At 50.4% G+C, this 24,809-nt stretch overlaps 1 protein-coding gene across 1 annotated transcript; it reads right to left on the bottom strand.

Moving 5' to 3' along the window:
• Positions 1 to 630: 630 nt before the first annotated feature.
• On the bottom strand, positions 631 to 24,809 carry LOC143837085 (uncharacterized). The gene is made up of 13 exons (XM_077336552.1): positions 24,316 to 24,809; positions 22,510 to 22,598; positions 21,983 to 22,079; positions 17,274 to 17,527; positions 15,646 to 15,806; positions 13,374 to 13,526; positions 11,699 to 11,782; positions 10,152 to 10,248; positions 6,868 to 6,956; positions 5,706 to 5,844; positions 4,593 to 4,698; positions 3,384 to 3,477; positions 631 to 1,817 (listed from the first exon to the last, which is right to left on the bottom strand). Exons 1-13 carry the CDS (start codon positions 24,412 to 24,414, stop codon positions 817 to 819), a joined length of 2,463 nt encoding a protein of 820 aa, XP_077192667.1. The 5' UTR covers positions 24,415 to 24,809; the 3' UTR covers positions 631 to 816.

Here is a 24,809-nt window from a genome sequence, read left to right as displayed (position 1 = left end):
TAAAAAACACAGACTAGTTTGGAAACAATTGAGGTACCTGACTGCCCCCTGGAGGGCTATCCAGGAAACTCCTCATAGGCACCCTAATCAAAGAGAAAGGACGTTTTTAAAAATCCCCGCTACCAAAAATTTGAAGGAGATGGACTCAAATAGAGTTCAGCCGTGCTCCCTTTCCCACACTTTGGCTAGAAAAGCAGCATGACAAAATGCGCTTTGAGGAGCCTGTTTTAAAGGATTTGCCCGCCCCGCAGGATTGTGTGCGTTACCAGGCAAGCTTGGTTGTCGAACGAACCGTCGAAAGGTCAGGAAACAGAGGTGAGAAAATTGGTTCGGAATCTCCGAATGTTGGCAGGGCGAGTGCCCGTGAAAAGAACGTCAACAGCGTGACCCCGTTGACAGGAAGCGATAGGCAGGGAGGAGGTAGGCGAATGGCCTTAAAAACCCACAACCTGGCCCCATTAGCAGTGCCCACAGGGGCCCCACTCGCAGAATCTGAGCCAAAGCTCAAGCATGAGGAATTGCTTAGGGCAGGGGTAGTCAAACTGCGGCCCTCCAGATGTCCATGGACTACAATTCCCAGAAGCCCCTGCCAGCGAATGCTGGCAGGGGCTCCTGGGAATTGTAGTCCATGGACATCTGGAGGGCCGCAGTTTGACTACCCCTGGCTTAGGGTAAAGCATTAGGACGGGCGTGGTGAACTTGTGGCGAACAGTCTGGCCACCGCTGCATTAGGAGCTGAACGCGACTTAAGTACCCCAGCCTGGCTGACTAGCAATTGTGAGTGATTCTTCGCTCTGCTGCCCACTTCCAGTTCATCTACAAATCCAGGGAACTTTGACCAGTCATGAGTTGAGGTTCCACCAAGGGGAATTTGGGAGAGCGGCTAGATCCATGCTGTTCTCCCTTCAGCCGGCAGCCCAAGATGGGCTCCTGGCAATCCGCTGCAGCCCTTTCAGTTTCCTGTGATGCCGACTCCTTCCTGCCCCGCATCCCTCCCAAAGTCACGGCCCAGTGTTTGTGGGTGAGGAAGATCTGCCGCCCATACGCCTTTAAGGACCACAAAGGGCTCTTGGGGGGCTGCAGGGCGGCCCCTTTCTTCTTTGCTGCACAGCCAGCCCCCTCCTCCTCCGCTCGCAAGGGGAGGCCGCTCTCATGGCTCAGAGACCGGCCAAAACGACGCCCCCCTTTCCCCTTGGGCCTGCCCGCGTTTGGCCCCTCGTCCGGCTGCGGCGAAGTCCGCAGGAGGTTGAGAGTGAAACGCTTGAGGCTGCTGGGGGGCACCTTGTCGAGGGGACAGAAGCCGTCAGCTCGGGCGCTGTGACAGTCAGACAGATCCGGTTGGGAGGAGCCACGGCTACTTGGGAGCACACAAGGCTCTTTCTCTGGGCAGGCAGCCCCGTAGCTCTCAGCCGGCGTGACACACACTGCGGGGATACCCGCCCGTCTCATGCCTGTCGCCGTGACTTCCGCCCCCGGCAGCTCTTGCTCGACTAGGCCTAAATGGTCTCCAGGAACGACAGTGGCCTCGTCAGGGAGAGAATCCGTTTCCCCTTGTTCTGCGGCTCCCCTCCTGGACACGCCTTCAGGCCAGCTCAAGGAACGACGTAGAACGTGGGGCCGCTGCGGTGGGGAAGCAGCCTCGGTGGGACAGCCAAGTAAACCCTCAGCCATCCCCGAGGCCCGTCCTCGGTGCCCGCAAGAAGCACCACCCAAACCGGGACTGGCCGTGCTTCCATTTTTGCGTCTCGCAGCAGTATCCGGGGCTGCTTGGTCTTGGTAAGGAAGGACCCCTTTGTCGGATGACTGGCTCTCGGGTCCTGGAAAGAGAAATCCCAGAGAGAAAGCTTTATCAAGGCAGAGGCAGAGAAACGGGGGTAGCCAGTTCCCGGCAGGCCAGGCACCACAGAGTCGAAAAAGGGGCTGAGCCCCATCAATCATTTGGCTTGGCGTGAAATCGGTCCTCAGTCTTTCAAATGTAAAGAGGATGTCTCTCAGCCTGAGCAATGGTTAAATAAATCTTCAGCAATCACATTTCTGCCCAGCGGAGCACAATAAGACCCCAAGTGAATTCAGCTGATTCAGACAAAAGGCATCTTGGAAGGGGGAGGCGGGAGAGACCTGGTGTTGGTTGTGCTGCTTGCAACTAATTCTGAGTGAACCAAGAGGGAAGGCAGAGTAGAAACATTTTAAATAAATAAATAATCCACCCAGAAGCCAGGCCCATTTGAGGAAGAGGGGGAGTCATCTCTGTCCTTTGGAAGCAGAGCAGGAATTCCAGGAGTTCCCCAAGTCCCCCTTGGAGGCTGGAGTCCCTACAAGTTAGTGTTGCCGGCTCATGATTGGGAAATAGCTGGAGATTTCTGGGGTGGAGTTTAGGGCGTGTGGTATTTGGTGAGGGAGAGGGGCTTCAGCCAATTTCTCCAGGGACTGATGAGCTGTAAATCCAGGGGACCCCCAAGTCACCCCTGGAGGCTGGCATCTACATGCAGGACAAGATTCCAGAATGATGCCCTCCTCAGATCTTGCTGTCGAAGAAAGTGACAGTTCGTACTAATTAACTCCCCAAGGGAGGAAAACAGGAAATTAATACAATGCACCACTCAGAACTTGTCCATTGGGTTTTCAAGTTCAAGTCAAGGCTATGATTTAGTCAAGGCTATGGTCTTCCCAGTTGCAATGTATGGCTGTGAAAGTTGGACCATAAGGAAGGCCGAGCATCAAAGAATTGAGTCTTTTGAACTCTGGTGCTGGAGAAGACTCTTGCGAGTCCCTTGAACTGCAAGGCGAACAAACCGGTCAGTCCTAGAGGAGATCAGCCCTGACTGCTCCTTAGAAAGCCAGATCCTGAAGATGAAACTCAAATACTTTGGCCACCTCATGAGAAGGAAGGATTCCCTGGAGAAGAGCCTAATGCTGGGAGCGATCGAGGGCAAAAGAAGAAGGGGACGACAGAGAATGAGGTGGCTGGATGGAGTCACTGAAGCAGTCGGTGCAAACTTAAATGGACTCCGGGGAAGGGTAGAGGACAGGAAGGCCTGGAGGATCATTGTCCATGGGGTCGCAATGGGTCGGACACAACTTCACACCTAACAACAACAACAACCACTCAGAAGTTGCAACACATCAGGGAGTGACACTCTAGTTTTGGAACAAAACTCTATAGTTCTAAGGTTGGGCGTTTCAGCGTCCGCCCAACCCTACTTAGAAGCTAATTCTACCACCAAGCTTTCGTCCAAAAGCCAGAGTGTCACCCCTGACATAGCTGATGTGCCGACGTCGTTTCCAGGGATATTACGCATTTTGGCACCTGGAAAGCAGGTGGGGAGAACCTGGGGCTCCTATCCCTGGCCCAGGAGGCGGCAGTTTCGAAAAAAGGGCCTTACTCTCTTCAGTTTCTTTGGGACTGTGGGAACCGGGACCTTCTGGCCTTCCTCCTGCCATCTTCTTTGTCAGAAGCAAGCCACTTGGTTCTGCGACCTTGAAGGAGGGAGGGAGGGAGGGAGGGGGAGAGAGAGAGTGGATGCTGAGAAAGAAGACAACGGGATTCACATATCGTGTCAAACTGCATTTTGTCCAGCAGAAAAGAGCAAGAGCTCTGTAGCACCTTCCACCAGTCCCTGCTCACTTCTTCGGATACAGCTAGAATGTATCTGCCCTTCTCCCTTGGGGAGTGGAGCGATTTCAGATGGTGAATGATCTCTCTCCAAGATAGAAGGACAGAGGGACTCACATTTTGGCTGTATCTGAAGAAATGAGCAGTGGCTCATGAAAGTGCCCTACTCTGCCACGAATTCTGTTGGTCTTGAGCAGGGGTAGTCAAACTGCGTCCCTCCAGATGTCCATGGACTACAATTCCCAGGATCCCCTGCCAGCATTCGCTGGCAGGGGCTCCTGGGAATTGTAGTCCATGGACCTCTGGAGGGCCACAGTTTGACTACCCCTGGTCTTGAGGGTCCTCCTGGACTCTTGACCCTTTCTCCTGCTACAGATAGACTAACATGTCGCCCCATCTTGAGCTATTTGCTTCTGACCACTTCCCACACCTATCTTGCTCCCTTGTGTGGTGAATTTGATATTGCACAGCTTCCCCCTCCCTCCTCTAACATATCTTTGGGCAGGTTTTTATGCTGGCAAAAAGCTGTGAGATATCAACTCGGCCGCTAGAGGGGGCAAAACACATGCAGAACCAGAACAAAAAAGAATCCAGAAGAAACAGGGACTTCCCAGCCAGTAAAATGAGAATGGGGGAAAGTCCCCAGACAAGAAAGATCAATATCACTCTCAACTGATTTTTTTCATTCTCTTTCAATGCAAATTATAAGAAACAGCAACACTTTACACCTGCAGAAAATGCACAGCCAATGGTAGCTTTATTTATTTATTTTTAAATGTCCATTCAAGTTGTGCATGTGAGGGTGGTCCCTATGGTCTGGAATCAAATTTGGTGAAGTTCTAGAGAAGCTCAAAACAACAGCAGCTGCATACTAAGCAATTTGCTGCCCCTGCTGGTTGGAGTGGGAAATGCAGAAAGTGCAATTTCCCCCGACAGAATGCCAGAGTTTCTAGCCTTTCATTACCTCCCCAGGACATACCAGATCTTTGCTGCCCCAGAAGAAAACGCGCAAGGATTTCCGCTCCATGTCCTTCCGCTCAAAGAGTGCTTGGGAGCAGGAGGGTGCAGTGCGGGTGGAGTGTTTCCTGAAAAGGAAAGGGAAATCAAGGCATCCATTGCAGTATTTCACCTAGCCTATTATACAGATTTAAGGAGGAAGGGTTTACCAGGGACTACAAACCATCATCTCTACTTGGAACCTCCTGCTTAACAGACAGTGTCTCTAAGATCACCAAATGGGGCAAAAATTGGAAGAGTGTCAGGCAACTCCTCATAAACTTCAAGATGTAGCCGAGAAGTTCAAAGCAGATTGACCTACAGGGCTTTTCCGCATTCCCGTTTTCCTCACTTATAAGTTCCTGTTCCTTTACTGGGCTCCTCCCCCATTTCCACACTTGGTTTGCTGCCTCTAGTGGTCAATTTGATATTACACACTTTAACCAGCAGGGGCAGCATAAAAACCTGCAATTTAAATCTGGATATGCTGGACACTAACTCCAACAGAGGGAGAAAAACCTGCGCAGAACACACACAAAAACCCTGAAGAAACAAAACTTTACAAAACAGGAAAATGAGAATGTACAAAAGCCCACCTTCTGATGCAGTCCAAGAGGATGTATGATAAAGATTCATTCAACCACATTACTGGATGAACCTAGATCTGGTTCAAGGCAGGGGAAGTTATCTCCTATTACCTCCTACCCCAAGAAACTTTATAACTGCAATAACCATGGACTGAACCCAGGATTCTTGGTTGCAAAGCAGATAAAATAGCTGATAGTGGGATTCGAGGTACTTGTTTCCTACACTTCATGTCATAAGACTATATGCCATAAACTTTGTGCAGGAGCTCATCTCCAGCTGTGAGTTCACAACAAGCAGAAATTCAAGAAGTGCAGCTTTCTGCTGCTTTCCTTATTGGTTTATAGGCCCCTGCAAGGGGAAAATGAGGCCTTTTCAATAGTTCCAATCCGGGAAGCATAATTGAAAGCATTCAATGATGCTGAGACTCCAGGAGGTAGACAATGCCCTTTGGATTTCAACCCCCCCCCTTGCTATTGTCCCCCACGGAAAGAACTGCCTTCCAGCAGACCTCTGAGTGTGTGTCCTTCCGCTGCTCCGCCTCCTCACAATTTTCGCAGGGGAGATTTGTGGGCTGCCTGACCGGCGTCCTATCCCAGAGACTGGATTTGAGGGGTTGTTGGAGAAGACCAGGGCAGGGCTTACAGGACCTAAGATTTAGGAAGATGGAAAGGAACACAGAAGACAATTGAAACTGGCTATTTTATTGATCACTCAATTGGTTTCCTTAAAGAGGAGCCAAAGAGAGCCACGCATAGCATTTGACATGAGGGCAGCCACTTGTGTGCATTTCATACACACACACACACACACACACACAATACCTTTATTGGCATAAAGCAGAGCATTCCGAAAACCAATCATATCCACGAGTCTCCACAGGCGGACAAAAATGCGTCCACCGCCCAACTGGGGAGGAGGTGGGATCTTGAGCCGGGCCCGCGGGGCATCGTGGTCCACATCCAGACCTACCTCCATCCCCGCACCAAAGATCAGGTCGAGGGTGTGGCTGGCCTGATCAGTGGGCTCGGCAACAAATTGCAAAAGCCCCCGTGTTGCCAAGGCCGACACCAGGTCTGAGCCAAGTCCTGAGGGCGGTGCGTCCGAACGGATATTGAAGTCCCCAAGGATCAGTAACAAGAACTGCCTCCCAAAAGCCTTGTGGCTTCCTGAAAAGTCCTCCCGAAAGGGGAGGCTCAGTGGCAGAGCATGAGCTTGGCATGCAGAAGGTCCCCGCCTCAGTCTCTGTCATCTCCAGTTCAAAAGAACTAGATGCAGGTGAGGCCTGGAGAACTCCTGCCAGTCTGAGTATGCGATGCCTGAGGCCCTGAAGAGCTGCTGCCAGTCTGAGTAGGCAATGCTGACCTTGATGGACCAAAAGCTCTGATTCAGTAGGAAGCAGCTTTGTGCATTCAAAGCCCTCCATTTCTAGAAAGCCCCTCTCACAAAATGGTACAGGCACTACAGGTAACCGAGTCCTTTGCAAAATGATACTAACACAGCAGCTAAGAGTGAGACCTCCTGCCAAATGGTACAGGCACCACAGGTAACGGTGAGCCCTCCCACAAGACAGCACAGACACTACAGGTAACACTGAGGCCTCCCGCAAAATGGTACAGATGCTCCAGGTAACAAAACATGATTGCCAAGCAAGCAGGGTTCAAAGCCGTTACCTTGTACACAATCCGCATCCACGGGCTGCTCCAACACCAACACCTCCTCTTTGGAGGAATTTGAGCATCCAGAATCCAAAGTTGATCTCCTGTAGTGGGGGGGGGGGGGGGAGAGAGCCAAGCATTAACCTTGGGAAACCCACATGCCCCACAACTGAAGTGCCTTGAGAGCTCAGGGCAGGCAACAATCAGCAAGACAGCCAAGTTCTGCAATGTACCACTCAAAATGCAAAGAACAGTATTTTCCCTCCAACCCATAAAGATTCTCAATTTCCTTTGGCTTTCTCCCAAGAACAAGTTTCTAGACCTCAAACTTGTGGGGACACTTTTTGAAATGAAAGCTGTCAATGAACGTCACTGGGAACCAGGGTAAGTATTACTCTTGGCATAGAAGACACTCTGGGCTTTTCTGCACACCATAAATGTAGCATCATCCTTACCCTCCAAAGACGCTATATTCCAGCCGCTCCACATGACGTAGCCAGCCTCCTGCATCTGGCCAGCAAACTGCTCGCTACAGCTGTCATTTTAAAGCTGGAGAATCCCAAAAAGTGCTATCACCCGACAGACAACCAGCAGACCACCAGCAAAAGAAATGTATGGAGGCGAAGAAGTGCTACATCCGCCTCCAGTGTCCTACCCTCGCACCCGCCTCCCTCTCCCCTCTTCCTGGGGCAGGAAGTTCTTTATAAAAATGGAGAACCGCTTGGAACGACTAGGTGGACATGCACCTCAGCTGTGATTGTCTGTGAAGATTCAGATAGGCATTTAAATGAATAAGTCTATTAAAAAAAAATTCGGCAGTCGCCGGATGTGCATATGTGGTGTCAGTGGTAAGCAGGCCAAAGCGAAACAAGACTTTGCCCTCTCTTCTCGCATTTCCGGCAGTGAGTGAGGAGCGCAAGACGTGTGAAAAGAGCCCAGAAACATTTGAGACAGCTCGAGAGGTGTGGAGTGCCAGTGAGCCAGGATTATTTCTCACGCTTTGCCACACAGCTGGCTTCACGAAATAATGTGCGGAAAAGCCCACAGAGAGAATCTCAAGGTGGCTGCCATGTTAGTCTGCAGAAGAGCTAAGCTTAGAGAGCGATGAAATTGTGTGTGTGGGGGGGGGGGCAGCTTTCGAGAGTAAGAGCCCTGGTACCTGACGTAGGGAGATCTGTCTCTCGAAAATCTTGTCTATCTTTCAGGTCCTAGCTGACTCCGGCCTAGAAAAGGCAGCTGGCTTGTCCTGGACTGACTTGGGTTCGTGTGGAAGTATGCAAACTTCCATAAGTAACAGAGCTTTTCCTCAGGCCGAGTTCTCTCACCCATCTAATAACGGTTGGGGGGGGGGGTTGTTTCGTAATGCTTCCTCTGCTTTAAACACTGGGGGAATTCAGGATGCTCGGAGGATGCTAGTTTCTCCCAAAGGGGGAGAAGGAAGCAGAGAAAATGGTGAAGACTTGGCCCATCTGTTTGCAGGCTGGGTGGGAATTATTATTTTATTACTAGCGAGGAAGCCCATTGCAAGCAGGAATACAATGGATGCTAGGACCCAGGGGACACCTGCAGGCACAGATCTCTCTCTCCCAGTAGGAGCCATAGGAGGTAATCAGGGCTCCTTCCTAGCAGAGAAGCAAGTGTCCTTTGCAGTTTGGGGCTCATTTGCAGTTTGTCTCTGTCTCTCTTCTCTCTTTCACGGCAGGAGCCATAGCAGGTAATCAGGGGTCATCTGTGGTTTGGCAGGGCTCTGTGTGTCTCTCTCAGGCATCTGAGAGCAAAGTGGCTAGCGTCCAGGGAAGGAGATTGGGAGCTGGAGAGGGAGGGCCAATCAGGGTACAGCCAGGAAAGCTGGCCGCACCCTGATTGGCCCTATTCCAACTCGGACAGCCAGGACACTCTCCACCCCCAGGGCTGTTTCACAAATATTTAGAGGAATGATGGATGGATGGATTTATTTAGATTTGGAATGCCAGAGAAGACTGCTTGTACCAGGCCAGTTAAGCCTGCCAACTTTGGGTGAGAAATGCCTGGGGATTTTGGGATGGAGCTTGGGGAGGGTGGGGTCTGGGGAGGGGAAAGACCCTAATGCCATAGAGATCAGGCTCCAAAGGAGCTGTTCTCTCCAGAGGAACTAGAGAACTAGTTACAATTGTGGGGTATGTCCAGATCTCACCTGGAGGTTGGCATTCCTACCATACAGTGACTGCAGACCTCCAGAACCAGCAGCCTCTCTTCCTAGCCCCCAATACAGAGAGTTCTTCTGGCCATTGCCCGCCTCCTGGCCAATCCTCTACAGGGGATGGAAAAGACCAGGCACTGTCAATGGGTCCAGGAAGCCAGCCAGGCAAAAAACCAAGTTCGCTTGGGTGAAACAGCAAACCTAACTGTTGATACAGCCCAAGTACTGTGTGCAGTTCTGGAGGCCTCACTTCAAAAAGGAGGTAGAGAGGATTCAGAGGAGAGCGACAAGGATGATTTGGGGCCAAGGGACCAAGCCCTATGAAGATAGGTTGAGGGACTTGGGAATGTTTAGCCTGGAGAAGAGGAGGCTGAGAGGGAACAGGATGGCTCTCTTTAAGGATTGTATTCATTTATTTGGATTTTTATACTGCCCTTGTCTATGGCTATGCACGGTTTTCTGAGAGATTGTCACTTGGAGGAGGGCAGGGAGCGGTTCCTGCTGACAGCAGAGGAGAAGACCCGCAGGAATGGCTTTCAGCTATGTGTAAAACAGGACCAGCTATATAGCACGGGGTGGGGGGGGGGGTCATACTCAGAGTAGTTCAACAATGGAATCAGCTACTAAGGATAGAACTCAGGACTTTGGGCGTGCACAAAGCATGCGCTCTACCAGCTGAGCCACAGACCCGGACTTCCTGTCAGGATCACATGATCACTGCCATGATTTACGCTTGACCTGAGTGGTTCCATCTTGTATGTCTGTTTCACTTGCTGTGTAACAACCCTGAACTGTGTAGTGGATTAGTTATTGTAACAATTATGCTAGATTGTGTTATCTTTGGGGAGGGTAGCTGTATAACATCCAAGGCCAAGAAGACCCAGCTCTCACTCCTGGCCCCGAGCCCAGGCTGGCACCTGCAGGAGGGGGCTTTTTGCTCTCTGGGAAAGTGGGCGGCTTTGGGCGGGAAAATGAACCAGTAAAACCAATACAATTCTGTGCATTGATTAGATTCGACTATGAACGTCTAGGTGTTCTGATCTGCTTAGCAATAGAGGTTTCTATTAATCCAGAAGTATTGTTGCTAGTCTGTCAGACCTGACACTTCCGCAACTCTTACCTCTTCTTGACTGAAAGCTCAGACACCCACAGGATATCATCGGAAGCTTTCCGCTTGGAATTAAAGGATGTTCTCAGAGCTGAGTCCTTCGGGAATTCTGGAGTGCAGGAGACAAGGAGGAAAACTCTGGTCAGACCTGGAATCCGGACCGTTCCACTTGCTCTTGGGGGGCCAAAGACGGGCAGTGAGACCTGCCATGTCCACAAGCCTGTTTTCCGGAAGACCCGGACTCAGCAACCAAAAGAGCGTCACAGCAGACGGGGAAATCCATTAAAATCTGGAACTGAGGCAGCTATGAATTCACCGCCACTGAGTGACATTGTGATTTACGGCCTGCAGGCCTCTGCCCGGAGGAGTTTACAGTCCCGAGCCTGGCAACAGGAAAGACGAGAAAGGAGCAGTCGTACGGCCATCGATCCCAGGATGGCTACAAGGTGTTGTTGTGCTGACCCTTCTATCTTGCTGGGTATTTTGTGTATCAAAGCAGCAGAGTTAATAAATGATGAGGCCAGGGAGGGCAGTGCTAAAGCATAATGGACTACCAGGGTAGGGGAACTGGGTACAAAGCAAGAACATGCATGACTTCCTAGAGCTCACTCAGGGGCTGCTGATCTTGGATGCTACCTTGAGAGAGTCTAACATGGATCTGCCCACAGCAGTCCAGAAACAAAGGGAGGACGGAGAATTACCTTCTCTTCTGGTTACAGTTCCTTATGTGAGACAAGAAATGTAGTCAATGGAGAGACAACATTTTACATGCCAATAAACAAATCACATGGCCCACTCTGCCTGTCCCTCTAGCAATCCCAAATGTTAACAAAGGTTAACCCTTTCCTGACAGACAGTGGTTCACTAACAGCTTCGTCTATAGCCTTCCAGTCACCTTACAATAGGAGGCGGAGTCAGACGCAAATCGGCTGCCTCAGGGGGTGGAGTGAGAGGCAAAATGGCTGCCCCAGGAGGTGGAGTCAGCCACAAAATGTGTGCTGCTGCAATTTACCTTCAGTACTACAGTAAAGACCCTTGTGCTGAGGTGGCAGCTGCTCCCAATGCAATGTTTTTAGAAATCTGCACAACCAGTCAATGACAGGCACAGGTTCAGGAGTGTATAGAACAGACCCCTTGATGCTCTTCCTATGTGCCTTCCAAATTATGTGCAGACTGGACTTAGGGAGTCTGAGTTATGGCCCCCCAAAAGATGCCCCCAGGAAAATGCTTTGGGGAAAATGTCAAGTGCATATTCAAAAATCCATGGAATGGGCCCTGCTACACACACTAAAGGCACAGGTTGGAAAATTCCATGCACAAACTTTTCCTCTGAAGTTTGGCAAACATTGATTGAGCGGAAATAGTCTGTCTGGACAATTCACAAACTGGCACAAATTGAAACCACTTGGAAGTTTACAAACCACAGCTGGCGGAAATTCGCCACAAACTTTCATTTCATGAGCCAGTCTGTGCTCCTCCTGAGGGTTTTGGGGGCACCAGTTCCTTTCATTCAGCTTATCCCTTGGTGACACCGACTCCCCTCCCATCGGACCACTCACCATTTCCTTCTTTGGTCTCCGGGCAAGGAGCAGTCCGGACTGCTCGACCTGACTTGAATCTGCTCAGAGCTTCAGTGACAATATCTGAAAGGGGGTGGGGAGACAAGAACCGGCCAAGGAGGCAAAGGTCAGGCCGCTTCAAGCTCTCAGATGTTCAATTTATTAAAATACATTTTTCACCCTGCTGTGCCCCACACAGAAAAGGGGTCTACCTTTGTTCCTCTTCAATGCCCATAGTTCAAGTCTATGCCTCATGATCTCCAGAATCGAGTTGGAGCAGTTAGTTTAAAAGACATGAGGCGCACCGCAGCTCTATGTTGAATGTAGGCTAACTGAACATGGCCCCTTTGAGCTCCAAGTGGATGCATGCAATTAAATTAGCATATGCAAATGAGAAGGGTCCTTTCCTTGCTCTTAGAAGGCCAGCAGTCCAGGGTTGAGTCTGCATTTTGCTATTTACCCTCTCCTAGCCCGTATAAGCCTCTCCACTCTGCACTGTATTCGATTTACATTTTGATTTTGGGTGCTTTAAATTTTCCCTCTGCAACATCCATGATTGATGAACGGTGACCCTACATTTCCCATGCAATACCCAGGAGTGGATATAAGTCACTATCTCTGAATAACCAGCTTTGAAAACCCCTCGTATAAGAGTAGATCTTCTGCGTTTTGCCAGATTAACTTCCTGCCCCGTGCCTCCAATGCTGATGTAGCAAAGAAGTTTGTCCCTGATGGTCAGGGCATCAGTTCAAAGACTGCCTCGTTCCTGGTTGCAAGACTTCCCCTGCAAGAAGACTTATTTTTGCCCTCATTTTGGGATGTTTTAAAGTGACTGTGCTCCAGAAGTCCATACTTCTTGCAGCAGAGATTTGTTTCCTGGATTTATTTTCCCCTTCTCGTTCTCTGTGAGGCTGCTGTCTACGATCCTCTCCCTCCCCCCAACTTGTTCAGGAAAAGAAAGAGAAACAAGCAGCCTCCTGCTGCACCTGGCTCCCTCCCCCCTTGCTCTGGCTCGACAGTCAAAAGACAGAAAGAAAGTTCTCTCCTTTAATGCTGGCTGGACATCACCCGACCCCCCCCCCCCCGCTCTTTCAGGAAAAGAAACATAAATAAACAGCTTCACGCCCACCACTCCCGTTCCCGCTCTGAATTTCCCCAATCAAGTGCAGAACACTTTCTGCATCAATCTAGGGGATAGGAAGGAGGAAGACCCAGGTTCAAATCTATCTGAATTCAGCAGGATTGACGATGGAAAAAACAAAGGAAGTGCAGAACCAGCCCATGTAGACCCCAACAACTTCTGCACTGCAGATGAGAGTATATGGATTTCATCACGGAGGGTCCTGGGTGCAGCCTGAGTGCAAAGGACGCAGCTCCGATCATTCCGCACAACACCTTTGGGATAATAGAATCATAGAATCCTAGAGTTGGAAGGGGCCATACAGGCCATCTAGTCCAACCCCCTGCTCAACGCAGGATCAGCCCTAAGCATCCTAAAGCATCCAAGAAAAGTGTGTATCCAGCCTTTGCTTGAAGACTGCCGGTGTAATAATAAAATCCCTTGATTGCATCCCCAAGTCTTAAGAGTAACAGGAGCAACTAGGAGCATAAAACAACTATGGAAGAGAGACAAGGACTTCGCTCCACAGCGATATCACGGCACTGCGATACTCACTGCCCACGCTGCGCCTGCGTTGCCTCCTCCTCCTCCTCCTGCTGTCTGCCTCCCTGCCTCTCCCATCTCCTGGTCCAGGAGGAGACTGACTTTTATGTTCCGTGTCTGGAAAGGCAGCCTGCACGTTCTCCAGGAGAGATTGGGGCACAGCGCCTGTGGCCGAGGGTGAGCGGGCAGGGGGAGGAAGAGGACAGAATTAAAGGCAGCGATTTTTTTTGTTTGTTTGTTTTGTTTTGTTTATATACCAACCTCTCCGTAGGCTCAGGGTGGTTTTCAGGGAACAAGACAAGATAGAGATAACATATGGTAACAGGTGATAACAATAATAACAGTAATAACATTATAACAACAATAACTTAACATGATCATAACAATAACATTAGAAAATGGAATTTCAAGAGCCTCAGCTCAACTCTTACTGGGAGCCAGTGGGTTAGGCAGATTGGTGTCAGTCGTAGGAGGGGGGAGGATTGGGGGGCCAATTGGAAGCAATGGTTTGGGTCGGCCTCAACCAACTGCCTGGCGGAGGAGCTCCCTTTTGCAAGCCCTGTGGAACTGTTTAGGTTCTGTCAGGGCCCTGATCTCCACTGGGAGCTCGTTCCACCAGGTGGGGGCCAGGATGGAGAAAGCTCTGGCCCTGGTTGAGGTCAAGCGGGCTTCCTTGGGTCCAGGGATCACCAGGAGATTGGAAGTAGTAGAGCGCAAGGCTCTTTGAGGAGTGTAGGTGGAGAGGTGGTCCCTCAGGCATACTGGGCCCAGACCGCATATGGCCTTAAAGATACTAGATTAGTATCTAGCTATCATGCATTGGTGAGGGAAAGTGGCATGGTCTAGCCCAGGGGTAGCCAAACTGTGGCTCTACAGGTATTCATGGATTACAGTTCCCATGGACACTGGCAGAGGCTCGTGGGAATTGTAGTCCATGGACATCCAGTTTGGCCACCTCTAGCCTGATCTCTTCAGATCTTGGAAACTAAGCAGGGTGAGTATTTGGAAGGCAGGGAGACCCCCAAGGGAGGTGCTGCAGAGGAAGCCCAGGGCCAGCCCCGTCTGCTCCTCCCTGGCCTTGGAAGCCCCTGGCTGGGTGGCCATAAGTGGGAAGCTAAAGCAGAGTCACCACCTCTGAACATCTCCCTTCTTGAAAGCTATACAGCAGAGTTTCCCAACTATGCCACTGTGGTACTGTACTGTAGAGCAGGGATAGTCAACCTGTGGTCCTCCAGATGTCCATGGACTACAATTCCCACGAGCCCCTGCCAGCGGATGCTGGCAGGGGCTCATGGGAATTGTAGTCCATGGACATCTGGAGGACCACAGGTTGACTACCCCTGCTGTAGAGTACTGTGAAGGTCCCTCAACGGTACCGCAATGTGGGGATTTTCACAAGCCCTCCCCTCCCCAGGCCTGCTGCTTCTGGCTTCAAGCAAAGAGGAAAGAAAAAAGTTTTTTTTTTTTTAATTCTATCCTTATTTGGGCAGGTTGCCCACCCACTCCCAAATAGCCAATGACGGGCCTGGAGGGGTGGAAAGAGGAGGGGCCCTGCCCATTTAAACCTTTGCCACCTGAGGCTCCTCTCAGTCCTGGGGCTGCATGGCAGGGAGGCATGGCCAGATGTCATCACTTCCTGGCATCTCCAAGCCTCAAATCTATTTCAGTTGGAAAAGGCCACCTGCAACTTTATAATACTCTCTACCACCCATTTACAGAAAAGGTGGCAGAGCAGTAAATAAACAGAGAGCGCAAACAATTAAGCAAATGTGTTTAGTTGGAGCTGAGTCACATGGGCTGCAAAATCCTGCTTTTCTCAGGAGAAAGTTATTTGGAGTTTTTTGGGTTCTTTGTTGTTTTGATGCAGACACAATATGACCCACCCAAGTCTCAAGGGTTAACATTGCCCAAGAGGGCATCACCATTCCAGTTCCACCCAGCAGAGGGCAGCAGAGGGATTTTAGTGCACACACATTTCAGTGGCTCGTCAGGTTAGTCAGAAGCAAGCAGGGGTGGCCGAACAGTGGCTCCCCAGATATTAATTACAGTCCATGAACATCTGGAGAGCCAGTTTGGCCACCCTGCGTGGCACCTTTAAGACCAAGGAGGATGTTGGGATCACAGCTTTTCCTCTTTTCTGCCTGATTAGGAGCTGTGCATGGGGAATGCTGAAGCAGTGCCCGGACCCATCCCAAACAGAGTACATGTTTATGCAGCCTCGATTTTCCCAGAGGAGATCCCCCCCTCCCTCTCCACAGTGGGCCCCTGGAAGAATCAGACTCACCTATCTCTGACGCATGGACAATCAACAGCTCCACCACGGCAGCCTGGGTCTGCAGCACCTCCTCTGCTCCCCCACCCAACTTGCTGCTGGGCTCACTGGGGAAGAGGTTGGGAGCAAAGACGACAGCCAAGTTGGCTGCGTCCATTTTGTTCTGAGAGCACCTGCAGAGGAACAGACACAAAAAGAGCTGGCTTTTTAGACCCCGTTTTTCACTACCTGAGTGGCTTAAAAACACCTTCCCTTCCTCTCCCCACAACAGACACCCTGTGAGTGAGGTGGGGCAGAGAGAGCTCTAAGAGAACTGTGGATAGCCCAATGGCCCCCAGCTGGCCACCCGTGGAAGAGTGGGGAATTGAACCCAGTTCTACAAATCAGAGGCCACCACACAGATTGGGTTTAGGGAGAAGGGAGAGCTTTGGCCTGAAATGCACAAAGCTAGAATTATATTTAACCTCCCTGCCCAACATTTATTTATTTATTTATTTATTTATTTAGATTTGTGGTTAGCGGCACCCTCTGATGTTATAGGGTTACCAACCTCCAGGTAGGGCCTGGAGATCTCATAGAATTGCAACGGATCTCAATACAGAGATCAGTTCCCCTGGAGGAAATGGCTGCTTTGGAGGGTGAACTCCATAAAATTATACTGCACTGAGGTCCCTTCCCTTCCCCAGTCCTCCTTCCCCAAATCTCCAGGACTTTCCTGACAGAGGGCCATTCCGCACAAGGACCAATGTTGCCAGATGTTCACAGAAGGCAGAAACGCCGTATTAAATAGTGGAATTTCATCATTCCGCATACCTTTATTTTTAGTGGAATATAGAAGTCCCAGTAGCGTTTCATTCATTCCCCACAGGTTTCCAGTCTCGCTGGAATCGCAACAAAGGAAGCGATTGTTTTCTGCGCTTCTTCCTGCCCCTGGCCGTCAATCAAACGGAACAGCCAATGGGCTGTTGTGTTCATGCTCCCGAAAAGCCCCTTTCCCTTTAAGAACTGTTTTTTAAAAAACCAAACACACCCGTTGCGACGAATATGCGTTCAATCATTGTATCGGAAAGACCTTTTGCTGGCATAGGAGCTGGCTATTAATCGTTTATAAGCTCCTCAAGTAGAAAAAAAAAATCCCCCCCCCCCGGGCGTGATTTGTGGCTGAAATTACGGGCAGTGCCGAACAGGGGTCTGTGTTGTGCTTGGGAACTTAGGGAGCTTTGTTTTACTTTAAATCACTTCTGTGGAGGGACTTTAACCAGAGAAGCCTCGCTCGTTCATTGCTTTCGCAGGTCTAAGGGGAAAAAATGGTGATCACTTCTCTGGAAGTTCGTGGCATGAGCGGGGGAGGGCCTTTCTTTCTACCGCTACACTGAGAACGCACATGTCTTTCGCTGGTTTGTTGCAGCTTGTGCACAGAAGTGTAGCGTTTTTTTTCAGGGGGAATCCACTTTTCCCGATTCCCCGAAAAGCGCTACAACAAAGCGCTTTATGCAGGAGTCTTGCAGGAGTGTTGCAGATTGGGTGTGACGTCATGCGGAACGTTGAATATGTAGCGTTTACCAAAGGTAAGACTTCTGCTACATTTAAGTTGTGCGGAATGGCCCAGAGAGTTGGCAACCCAAAGGCCATGCACCTACCTGGCTGCCACGTCCTGCAGGAAGCCGAAGAAGTAGCGCAGGGTGTTGGCACTCACTTTGGGGACCAAGCAGGTGAGCAAAAGGGTCAGGGGGCGCCGATCCTCCTCTTGGCGCTTCTGCACATGGCACATCAGGCCCTGCAGTTCGGCCGGGATCAAGGGCTCCGGCAGGTCTCTTAGAAATTGCTTCACAAGAGCCGCCACATCGCACGGCAGGGCCATGTGCAGGCAGTTTTCGCCGGCTTCCAACCGGGTCTGCATGAAGGAAATGGCACAGGTCACTGGCTAGGGTGGCCAACCTCCTGGTGGGACCTAGAGATTTTTAAAATAATTTATTCTGCCTTTCAAATAATTCTTGGAATTAATTAATCACTTGGGCGCTCTCTGGTCTGCAATATGCCTGCAAATGTAACATCATTCTAAGTTCCTAGTGGTGTTGTGGTGGCTCTTGCCAGTTTAAGAGTACTCTGTGCATGCCCAGAAGTTCTGTTTTTTAAACATTTTTTTGTTATCATCTGATGTGTTTTTACCAACTCACAAAGAGAAATAATAGAATCATAGAATAATATGGAAGGGACCTCCTGGGTCAAATAATACAAAAAGTGTTTTAAAGGGTTTTTCTTTTCTCTTTCATTTTTAATAGCTGTGCAGAACCCCCCAAGGAAGTTCGGCGTGAAACACGCAGGGCTGATACTTGCAATAAAGAATTCCCTTTCCTGCCGCCACAAATGCACCATCCCCCCCCCCCCCACACACACACACCCTTTGTTCCTTTGCTGGAATATATGAACCTGTTCAGTCAAATCACTTGTCCAACTCCTGGTTGTCAACTCTGTCCAGGAAGCACTCCTAGGGGCTTTGAGCAGAGAAGGTTTTTCTCTATCCCTTAGAGCCTGCAGCTGGAAATGCAGAAATTGAATCTGGGACCTTCTGTCTGCAAAAGAGATGCTCTGGCACCTTTCCTAGTGTAGAAAGCTAGCCCAACCAAGGACATTCTGTATTTACTTCCTTCCTTTATACCTAACTGAAACTGCTTACAGCATTCTCCTCACAACAACCCTATGGGGAAGGTTAGTCCGAGAGGGTATGACTGCCCCCCAGGTCACCCCACAAGTTTCCATGGCAGAAAATTTGAAACCGGGTCTCGTAGTTCGATACACTAACCATGAGACCAGGTGGGCTCTCTTTCTCATTCTGCAGTTACTCTTCTGTTCAACTGCTGTTCTGGAGGCAAGTGGGGAGGAAGAGTGCTCCAAAAGCAGGAAGTCTCCTTTTGAGCCAATCAGGACTCCAGAAGAGATAATCTGAAAATCATCAGGAAGCTCCTATCCTATCTATGCAAAATATTCATTCCCTCTGATGCCCCCTGCAGGACACCCTTGATAGCCTGCTTTTATATAATCCAGGGGTCCCCAACACCCGGGCCACGGCTCCCTCTTCCCGCCCCCCCCCCCGCAGCGAGAAGCTCACCAGGCAGCAAGCAAATTGGCTGCCGAAGCAGCCAATTAGATTGCGGCCCGGCAAGCTTCTTGCTTTGGGGGGGGGGGGGAAGAGACGCTTGCTGGGCCGATTCGGCGGCCGATTTCCTTGCGGCCTGGAGGGGCGGGGAGAGGGAGCCGCGGCCGCCTGCATGCCGGCAGCGCAAATGCGCATGCACGGACTTGCCGCGCATGCACGGACTTGCCGCGCATGCACGTTTGTGTCCAGCGTTTGTGTCCAGCGGCGAGTCTGCACATGCGCCCTCTCCCCACACCCCGGCGCAGCGGTCCGTGGCCTGCAAAAGGTTGCGGACCGCTGGTCTAATCCTACCCTAAGTCTCAGAAAAACTTTATAAGAAAATGGCGTCAAGGGCTAAGCTTGCTGAAAGCCAGTATCTTGTCTGTATCTTGTGGCAAGGAGTTCTGTAAGCCAACACTCTGCGCAAAAGAAAAAAAAATCCATTTTGTTGGCCTTTCTTGAGGTGACGGCCAATCAACTTAACTAGGAAGCCCTGAATTCTAATCTTGTGGGGTGGGAATGAGAGAAGCTGCTCTCTTCTAAAGTCGCTGGGTTGGAGGACAGTCACGGTTTCAGAACTTCCCTCCTCTCTCTTCTTTTCTGGCAGGCTGGTCAGCTGTGCATGGCGAGCGCTCCAGAAACAAAAGCAGGGGCCTGATAAGCCGGTCTCTGAGCAGTTCTCTGGTCACGTGTGACAGAGAGGAAATGACTTTCTCTCCAGCCTTTTTCAAAGCCTGCTTTTCCCCATGGGGAGACCGAAGGGGGACAAACCGGGAAACCTTTACTGTGGCAACACAATGACTCAAGTTCCCATCCCTTTTAGCAACCTTTTGTCTCGGAGACATTTCAACACCCCTCCCGGACACACCACTGTCAGGAAAGAGAGCGCAAGGCAGGGCTTTACCCCAGGCAAGTGGAGGATGCAGGGATGCCAACCTCCAGGAAGGATCTGGAGATCCCCTGGCATCACAGACTACAGAGATCAGGTCCCCTGAAGAAAATGGATGCTTTGGAGGGGGGACTCTGAGGCATTGTGCCCCACCAAGGTCCCTGTCCCTGTCAAGCTCCACCCCCAAATCTCCAAGAGTTTCTCAGCCTGGATCCACTCCCCCACTCCTCCACCAGTGGCCAACCTACAGCCCTTGGAGGACAGCCCAGGGCACTCTTCTAAGAAAGGGTGGAGAACAGTGTGGGGGAGCAATTGGAAGTGTCAGACTAGGAGCTGGGCAGCCCCCATCTGAATCCGCACTCAGCTCTGAAGTTCACTATGACCGTTTATGCACTGAGAACTTCATTGCCCCAGCTCCCATGCAGGAGCAGAAATAGAGGGTGGCTGAGGTGCACCAATCCAAATGCTCCCCCGTGTGGGTGCAGGAAGAAGTGGGGCAATCTGCCATGACTAAAACTCCAGCCTGCAGCCCAGCATGAAACCTCCAGTGCATAAATGGTCTATGTGAACCTGCAGTCTAACTCAGCATTTTAAAATGTTTTTACCAAAGTGAAACCTCTGAAACAATCTCCAGACTTCAAGAAATCCCAGAAGTGGTGCAATCGTGCAGGAGATGGTTAGGATGCATAGCTGGTTATACACCTACCCAGGGCCCCTCCCCACCCACCCCAGGCCATCATTGTGCTTGAAAAATTTTTCAAACATGCTGAGGGCCTAATAATAAGACATCTTTTTGAGGACAGGCATACATAAATCTCACTAATGCGTGCAAAGTTTTGCCATACAATGATCTGCAAACACAAAGCGCTTTTAATAAAAAGGTAGAGGTAAAGGTATCCCCTGTGCAAGCACCGAGTCATGTCTGACCCTTGGGGTGACGCCCTCCAGCGTTTTCATGGCAGACTCAATACGGGGTGGTTTGCCAGTGCCTTCCCCAGTCATTACCATTTACCTCCCAGCAAGCTGGGTACTCATTTTACCGACCTCGGAAGGATGGAAAGCTGAGTCAACCTTGAGCCGGATGCTGGGATCGAACTCCCAGCCTCATGGGCAGAGCTACTTTTAATATCAATGTCATTTTATAACATTTATTATATAGTATTATCTATTTCTTATTGGAGCTTTTTAAAAATTGTTATTGACATATTATTAATTATGTATCTTTCCCTTATTGATTTTATCCTTATCCATCCATGGTTCCTCTATATATTTGTGAAACAGCCTGGGGGGTGGAACGTGTCTGGCTGTCCAAGTTGGAATAGGGCCAATCAGGATTGGCCCTGCCCCTGCAGCTCCTGCCCTCCATCCCTGGACTCTAACCTCTTTGCTCTCAGATGCACCTCAGTGCCTGGAGCCAGCAGCAGGTAAGAGCAGAGAGCCCTGGGCAAAGGGTCGTGGTGGAGGGCCTGCTAACGAGAGCCTCTTGGCCTGCTAGGCTGGACCTACTAACAAGGGCCTCCTGGCCTGCTGACTGCCTGCTAAAGAGCTCTGTCCTGGCCCAGCCCCACTTGATCCGGCTATGAGCTGTGGCCCAAAGCCACCTTAAGCTGTCTGGAGGGGACCATTTCAAGACCCGTTCTTAGGAGCGGGCTTTGAAGTTAGGTTCTATATGTATTGCTTTGTTTAGTATTATGTTTAAGCAAATTGTATCAATTTTTTGGAAATTGCTGGTCAAGGGACTATACGAAAATGAACTGGAAATTGGCTGGGGGAGGGCGCAAATATGGTCATATCACCTGATAAATTTATAACATTTTTAAAATATATTAAAAATTCCCACCCATTTAGGAAACCGTTCCATGGTGTTCAAGAAACCCTAGGGTTTCACGAAACCTTGGTTGAGAAAGCCTGGTCTAACCTACCTGCTAGGGTTGTTGTAAGGACATCACAATGAACTACCACCGAGAGCATCTGAAGGGAGGCAAGAGATGGTCAATTATTGCTGAGGACAGCTGGCCACAGGTTTGACAGGTGAGGAGGGTGGGCTACCCTGAATCAGGCAAGCAGTTCTGCTTACCTTGCTCCATGAGGTGCTACTTTTCTCAGTGCAGGGAGCTCTCTTTGCATTCAGGAAAGGGTTCTGACAAGTTATAAGGGCTGTTTTCTACACATGGTTCTTGGGGTGGACATAGGTGCAATTTTCCCAGCTGCCAACATGGGCCACTGTTTCCAGCAGGTGGGTGGGGCTTTGGCTGAGGCAGACATCTGATTGGCTGTGCAATTTTTAAAAAAAATATCATTGCTTTGGCAGCGCCACGGTTTACCTTCAAAGCTTTGATTCGGGTCACTGAGCCAGTTTTCCGGAAGAGTCCCTCAACGTGAAGGTGCAGGCGTAGTAACTCGCAGGCATCCACGAGGAACCTACGGGGGCAAAGGGGCCGCGGGGAGATGGTGGGCAGAAGAGGAGGACAGGGCCTTGGGAAGGAGAGAGCTGTGCATTGTCAGCAAAGCTCACTTCGTCTGGAGAAAACGGCCACTTGAGTGGCATCCTACCCCACGGAAGCCCCTCCCCTCTCCAAGCCCCACCCCACAAATCCCCAGGTGTTTCCCAGACGAGAGCGAGTTTCATCACGTTGGGGACCCCCAGTGCAGGTCGTCCTTGGCTGCAAGAAACAACTACCATGGAAATGCCTGTGGGGTGGCCAAGGGTGGCCAAGCTGTGCCTCTGCAGAGGTCCGCAGACTACAGTTCCCATGAGCCCCTGCTAGCAGACTATCTCTGCAGTCTGGAGAGGAACTGCAATTTCGGGAGGTTATAAATGAGAGATAGAAGAAGGGCACAAAATACTTACCGTGGGACTCCTCCCGCAGGCTTCAAAAGGGGCAGCGAGCAAAGCGGGACCCCAAACAGGCGCCTGGCTGGAATGGGCATCGCCTTCCCCTGCAAGGAAACCAGGAGACTGAATGGGTTTGTTTGTGATCAAGAGTCCGTATGTCATGGGCAAGCTCCTTGGCGTGGAGACCCTTTTGCAGGGCACCTGCAGCTGCCTTATCCCTGAACCAAGCCCGGAGTCCGTCAAGGTTAGGATCGTGTACTCTGACTGGCAGGTGCTCTCCTGGGTCTCGGGCAGGTCTTTCCCATCACCTGGTCCTTTTAACTGGAGATGCCAGGGACTGTCACCTTCTGCGTGGCCAGCAGAGGCTCTGCCGCTGAGCCACAGTTCCTTGCCCACTTCTGTGCTGGAAATGTTCTAAAATAAATCACCCTCTTTCATGAAAGTAATTGTACTGTTTTGTTTTTTAAACTGGAAGTTTTAATTTGGACCATCCAGGTCCTGATGCAGAGCCACCTCCCACCCCCCAGCCCCTCCCAGGAAGAAGGAAGGGAACCTGCCACTTGACCCTATTATTATTTTCCACTTCTATTCACAAACAACTCCCTACAGAAAGGAAGTTATTCTGAAAGTTAAAACCCTATAAAGACTCAAACAATGGCAGCCTCACTATAAAATCAGTTGTACAGAAGGCTGTGCACTGAAATGCATTGGCAATTCTCATAATTGAGAATTATACATCAACTAACAACACCCTATGAAGCCACTTCCCAAGAACCCAAATTGTGAATTTCCCACATTCTGCAGGGAGAGGGACTAGAATTCAGGGGAAGTCAAACTGCAGCCCTCCAGATGTCCATGGATTACAATTCCCATGAACCCCTGCCAGCGTTTGTTGGCAGGGGCTCATGGGAATTGTAGTCCATGGACATCTGGAGGGCTGCAGTTTGACTACCCCTGGACTAGATGGTCCTGGAGGTTTCTTCCAACTCTGTTTCTATGAAAACTGGACTTGCCTTTTGCCTTTGTCTTTCCCACATCCTTTGCAAATAGGCCTGGGATTTCTCTTTCTCCCAGGGCTTGCAAGTCTCCAGGTGGATAGCTGGAGATCAGGTGACAACTGATCCCCACCTTGACAAATGCCTGTTTCAGAAGGTGGGCTCCCTAGCACTGCACTCCACCGAAGGCCCTATGCAAACACCACCCCCAAATCTTCAGGTATCTCCCCATCTTATGCCATTCCCTCCTCAGAACTAACCAATGAGAGACCAGATGTCTGAAGAAACCACTTCAGGGTTACCAATCTCCAGACGGGAGCTGGAGTTCTCCTAGAATTAAAAGAGGGATCAGCTCCCCTGGAGAAAACAGCCACTTGAGGGCAAACTCTATGGTAGATTCTGCATCAAAATTCTCCCCAAATCCAAAGTCAGAGTTGGCAAGCCTATTCCCCATCTTCATCTCATTCCGCAGGACCCTCAAAAAAAGGGAATACAATTTGGAATGTACTCTGTGAATAATACGTTCTAATATACGTATATAAAATTTGTTGCATAGGTACCATTTATACCAGGGGTAGTCAAACTTCGGCCCTCCAGATGTCCATGGACTACAATTCCCAGGAGCCCCTGCCAGCATTCGCTGGCAGGGGCTCCTGGGAATTGTAGTCCATGGACATCTGGAGGGCCGCAGTTTGACTATCCCTGATTTATACCCTCTATTGTTCTGTATTCCCTCTATGTCTGTACTTCCTATTTTTAAAAACAATAACAATAATACATTGCCTGGGGATACAGACCCAGAAGGACAAGCGTTTCTCCCACTCACCTGGCTCGGGCTGAGTTTCCCAGGGCGGACGTGAACCCCGACACTGCGCAGGTAGCCAAGGATCGCCCGGGAGAGATCCCCTGTTTCTGCACAGGCCATTGCTTAACTCCCACACACAACACGGCTGCCCGCTGAAGAATCCGGAGGCCTCGTTTCAGGATGCCCCTCCTTCCCCCACAGGTTTTCAAAAAGCAAATGCACTCCAGCCTTGCTGTGCCGGGGTGGCCAAAGCAGGCAACCAACAGGTCAAATTCACCCCCAGGCCAGCCAGGCCGGCCTCACCACTGGTAGCTCCCTCCCCACCCCTCCCACCGCCTGAAAGGACCTTCAAAGACTCCCCAACGCCCTTAACTCTGCCCCTAATCTTTTGTCTAAAATCTGAACCTCTACAATGCCTTCCTTTGCCCAAGTGATGGTTTTGTCTGAGACCACCCCCCCCCCTCAAGGAGGGTCTGGAAACTGCCCCCCCTGCAGCCCACTTTGGGAGTAGAAAA

This window comes from Paroedura picta, chromosome 5 (genome assembly GCF_049243985.1).
Source record: "Paroedura picta isolate Pp20150507F chromosome 5, Ppicta_v3.0, whole genome shotgun sequence".
NCBI lineage: Eukaryota > Metazoa > Chordata > Lepidosauria > Squamata > Gekkonidae > Paroedura > Paroedura picta.
Note: the sequence above shows the minus strand (reverse complement) of the source record. Positions and strands in the feature narration are given on the sequence as shown.

Excerpts from the sequence above, each read along its gene's own strand:
- LOC143837085 (XM_077336552.1), bottom strand. The coding sequence starts at position 24,414 with ATGGCCTGTGCAGAAACAGGGGATCTCTCCCGGGCGATCCTTGGCTAC. Across the intron at positions 22,599-24,315 it reads GGAAACTCAGCCCGAGCCAG|GGGAAGGCGATGCCCATTCC; the intron begins GTGAGTGGGAGA and ends GTTTCCTTGCAG. Across the intron at positions 17,528-21,982 it reads CCCGAATCAAAGCTTTGAAG|ACCCGGTTGGAAGCCGGCGA; the intron begins GTAAACCGTGGC and ends TCCTTCATGCAG.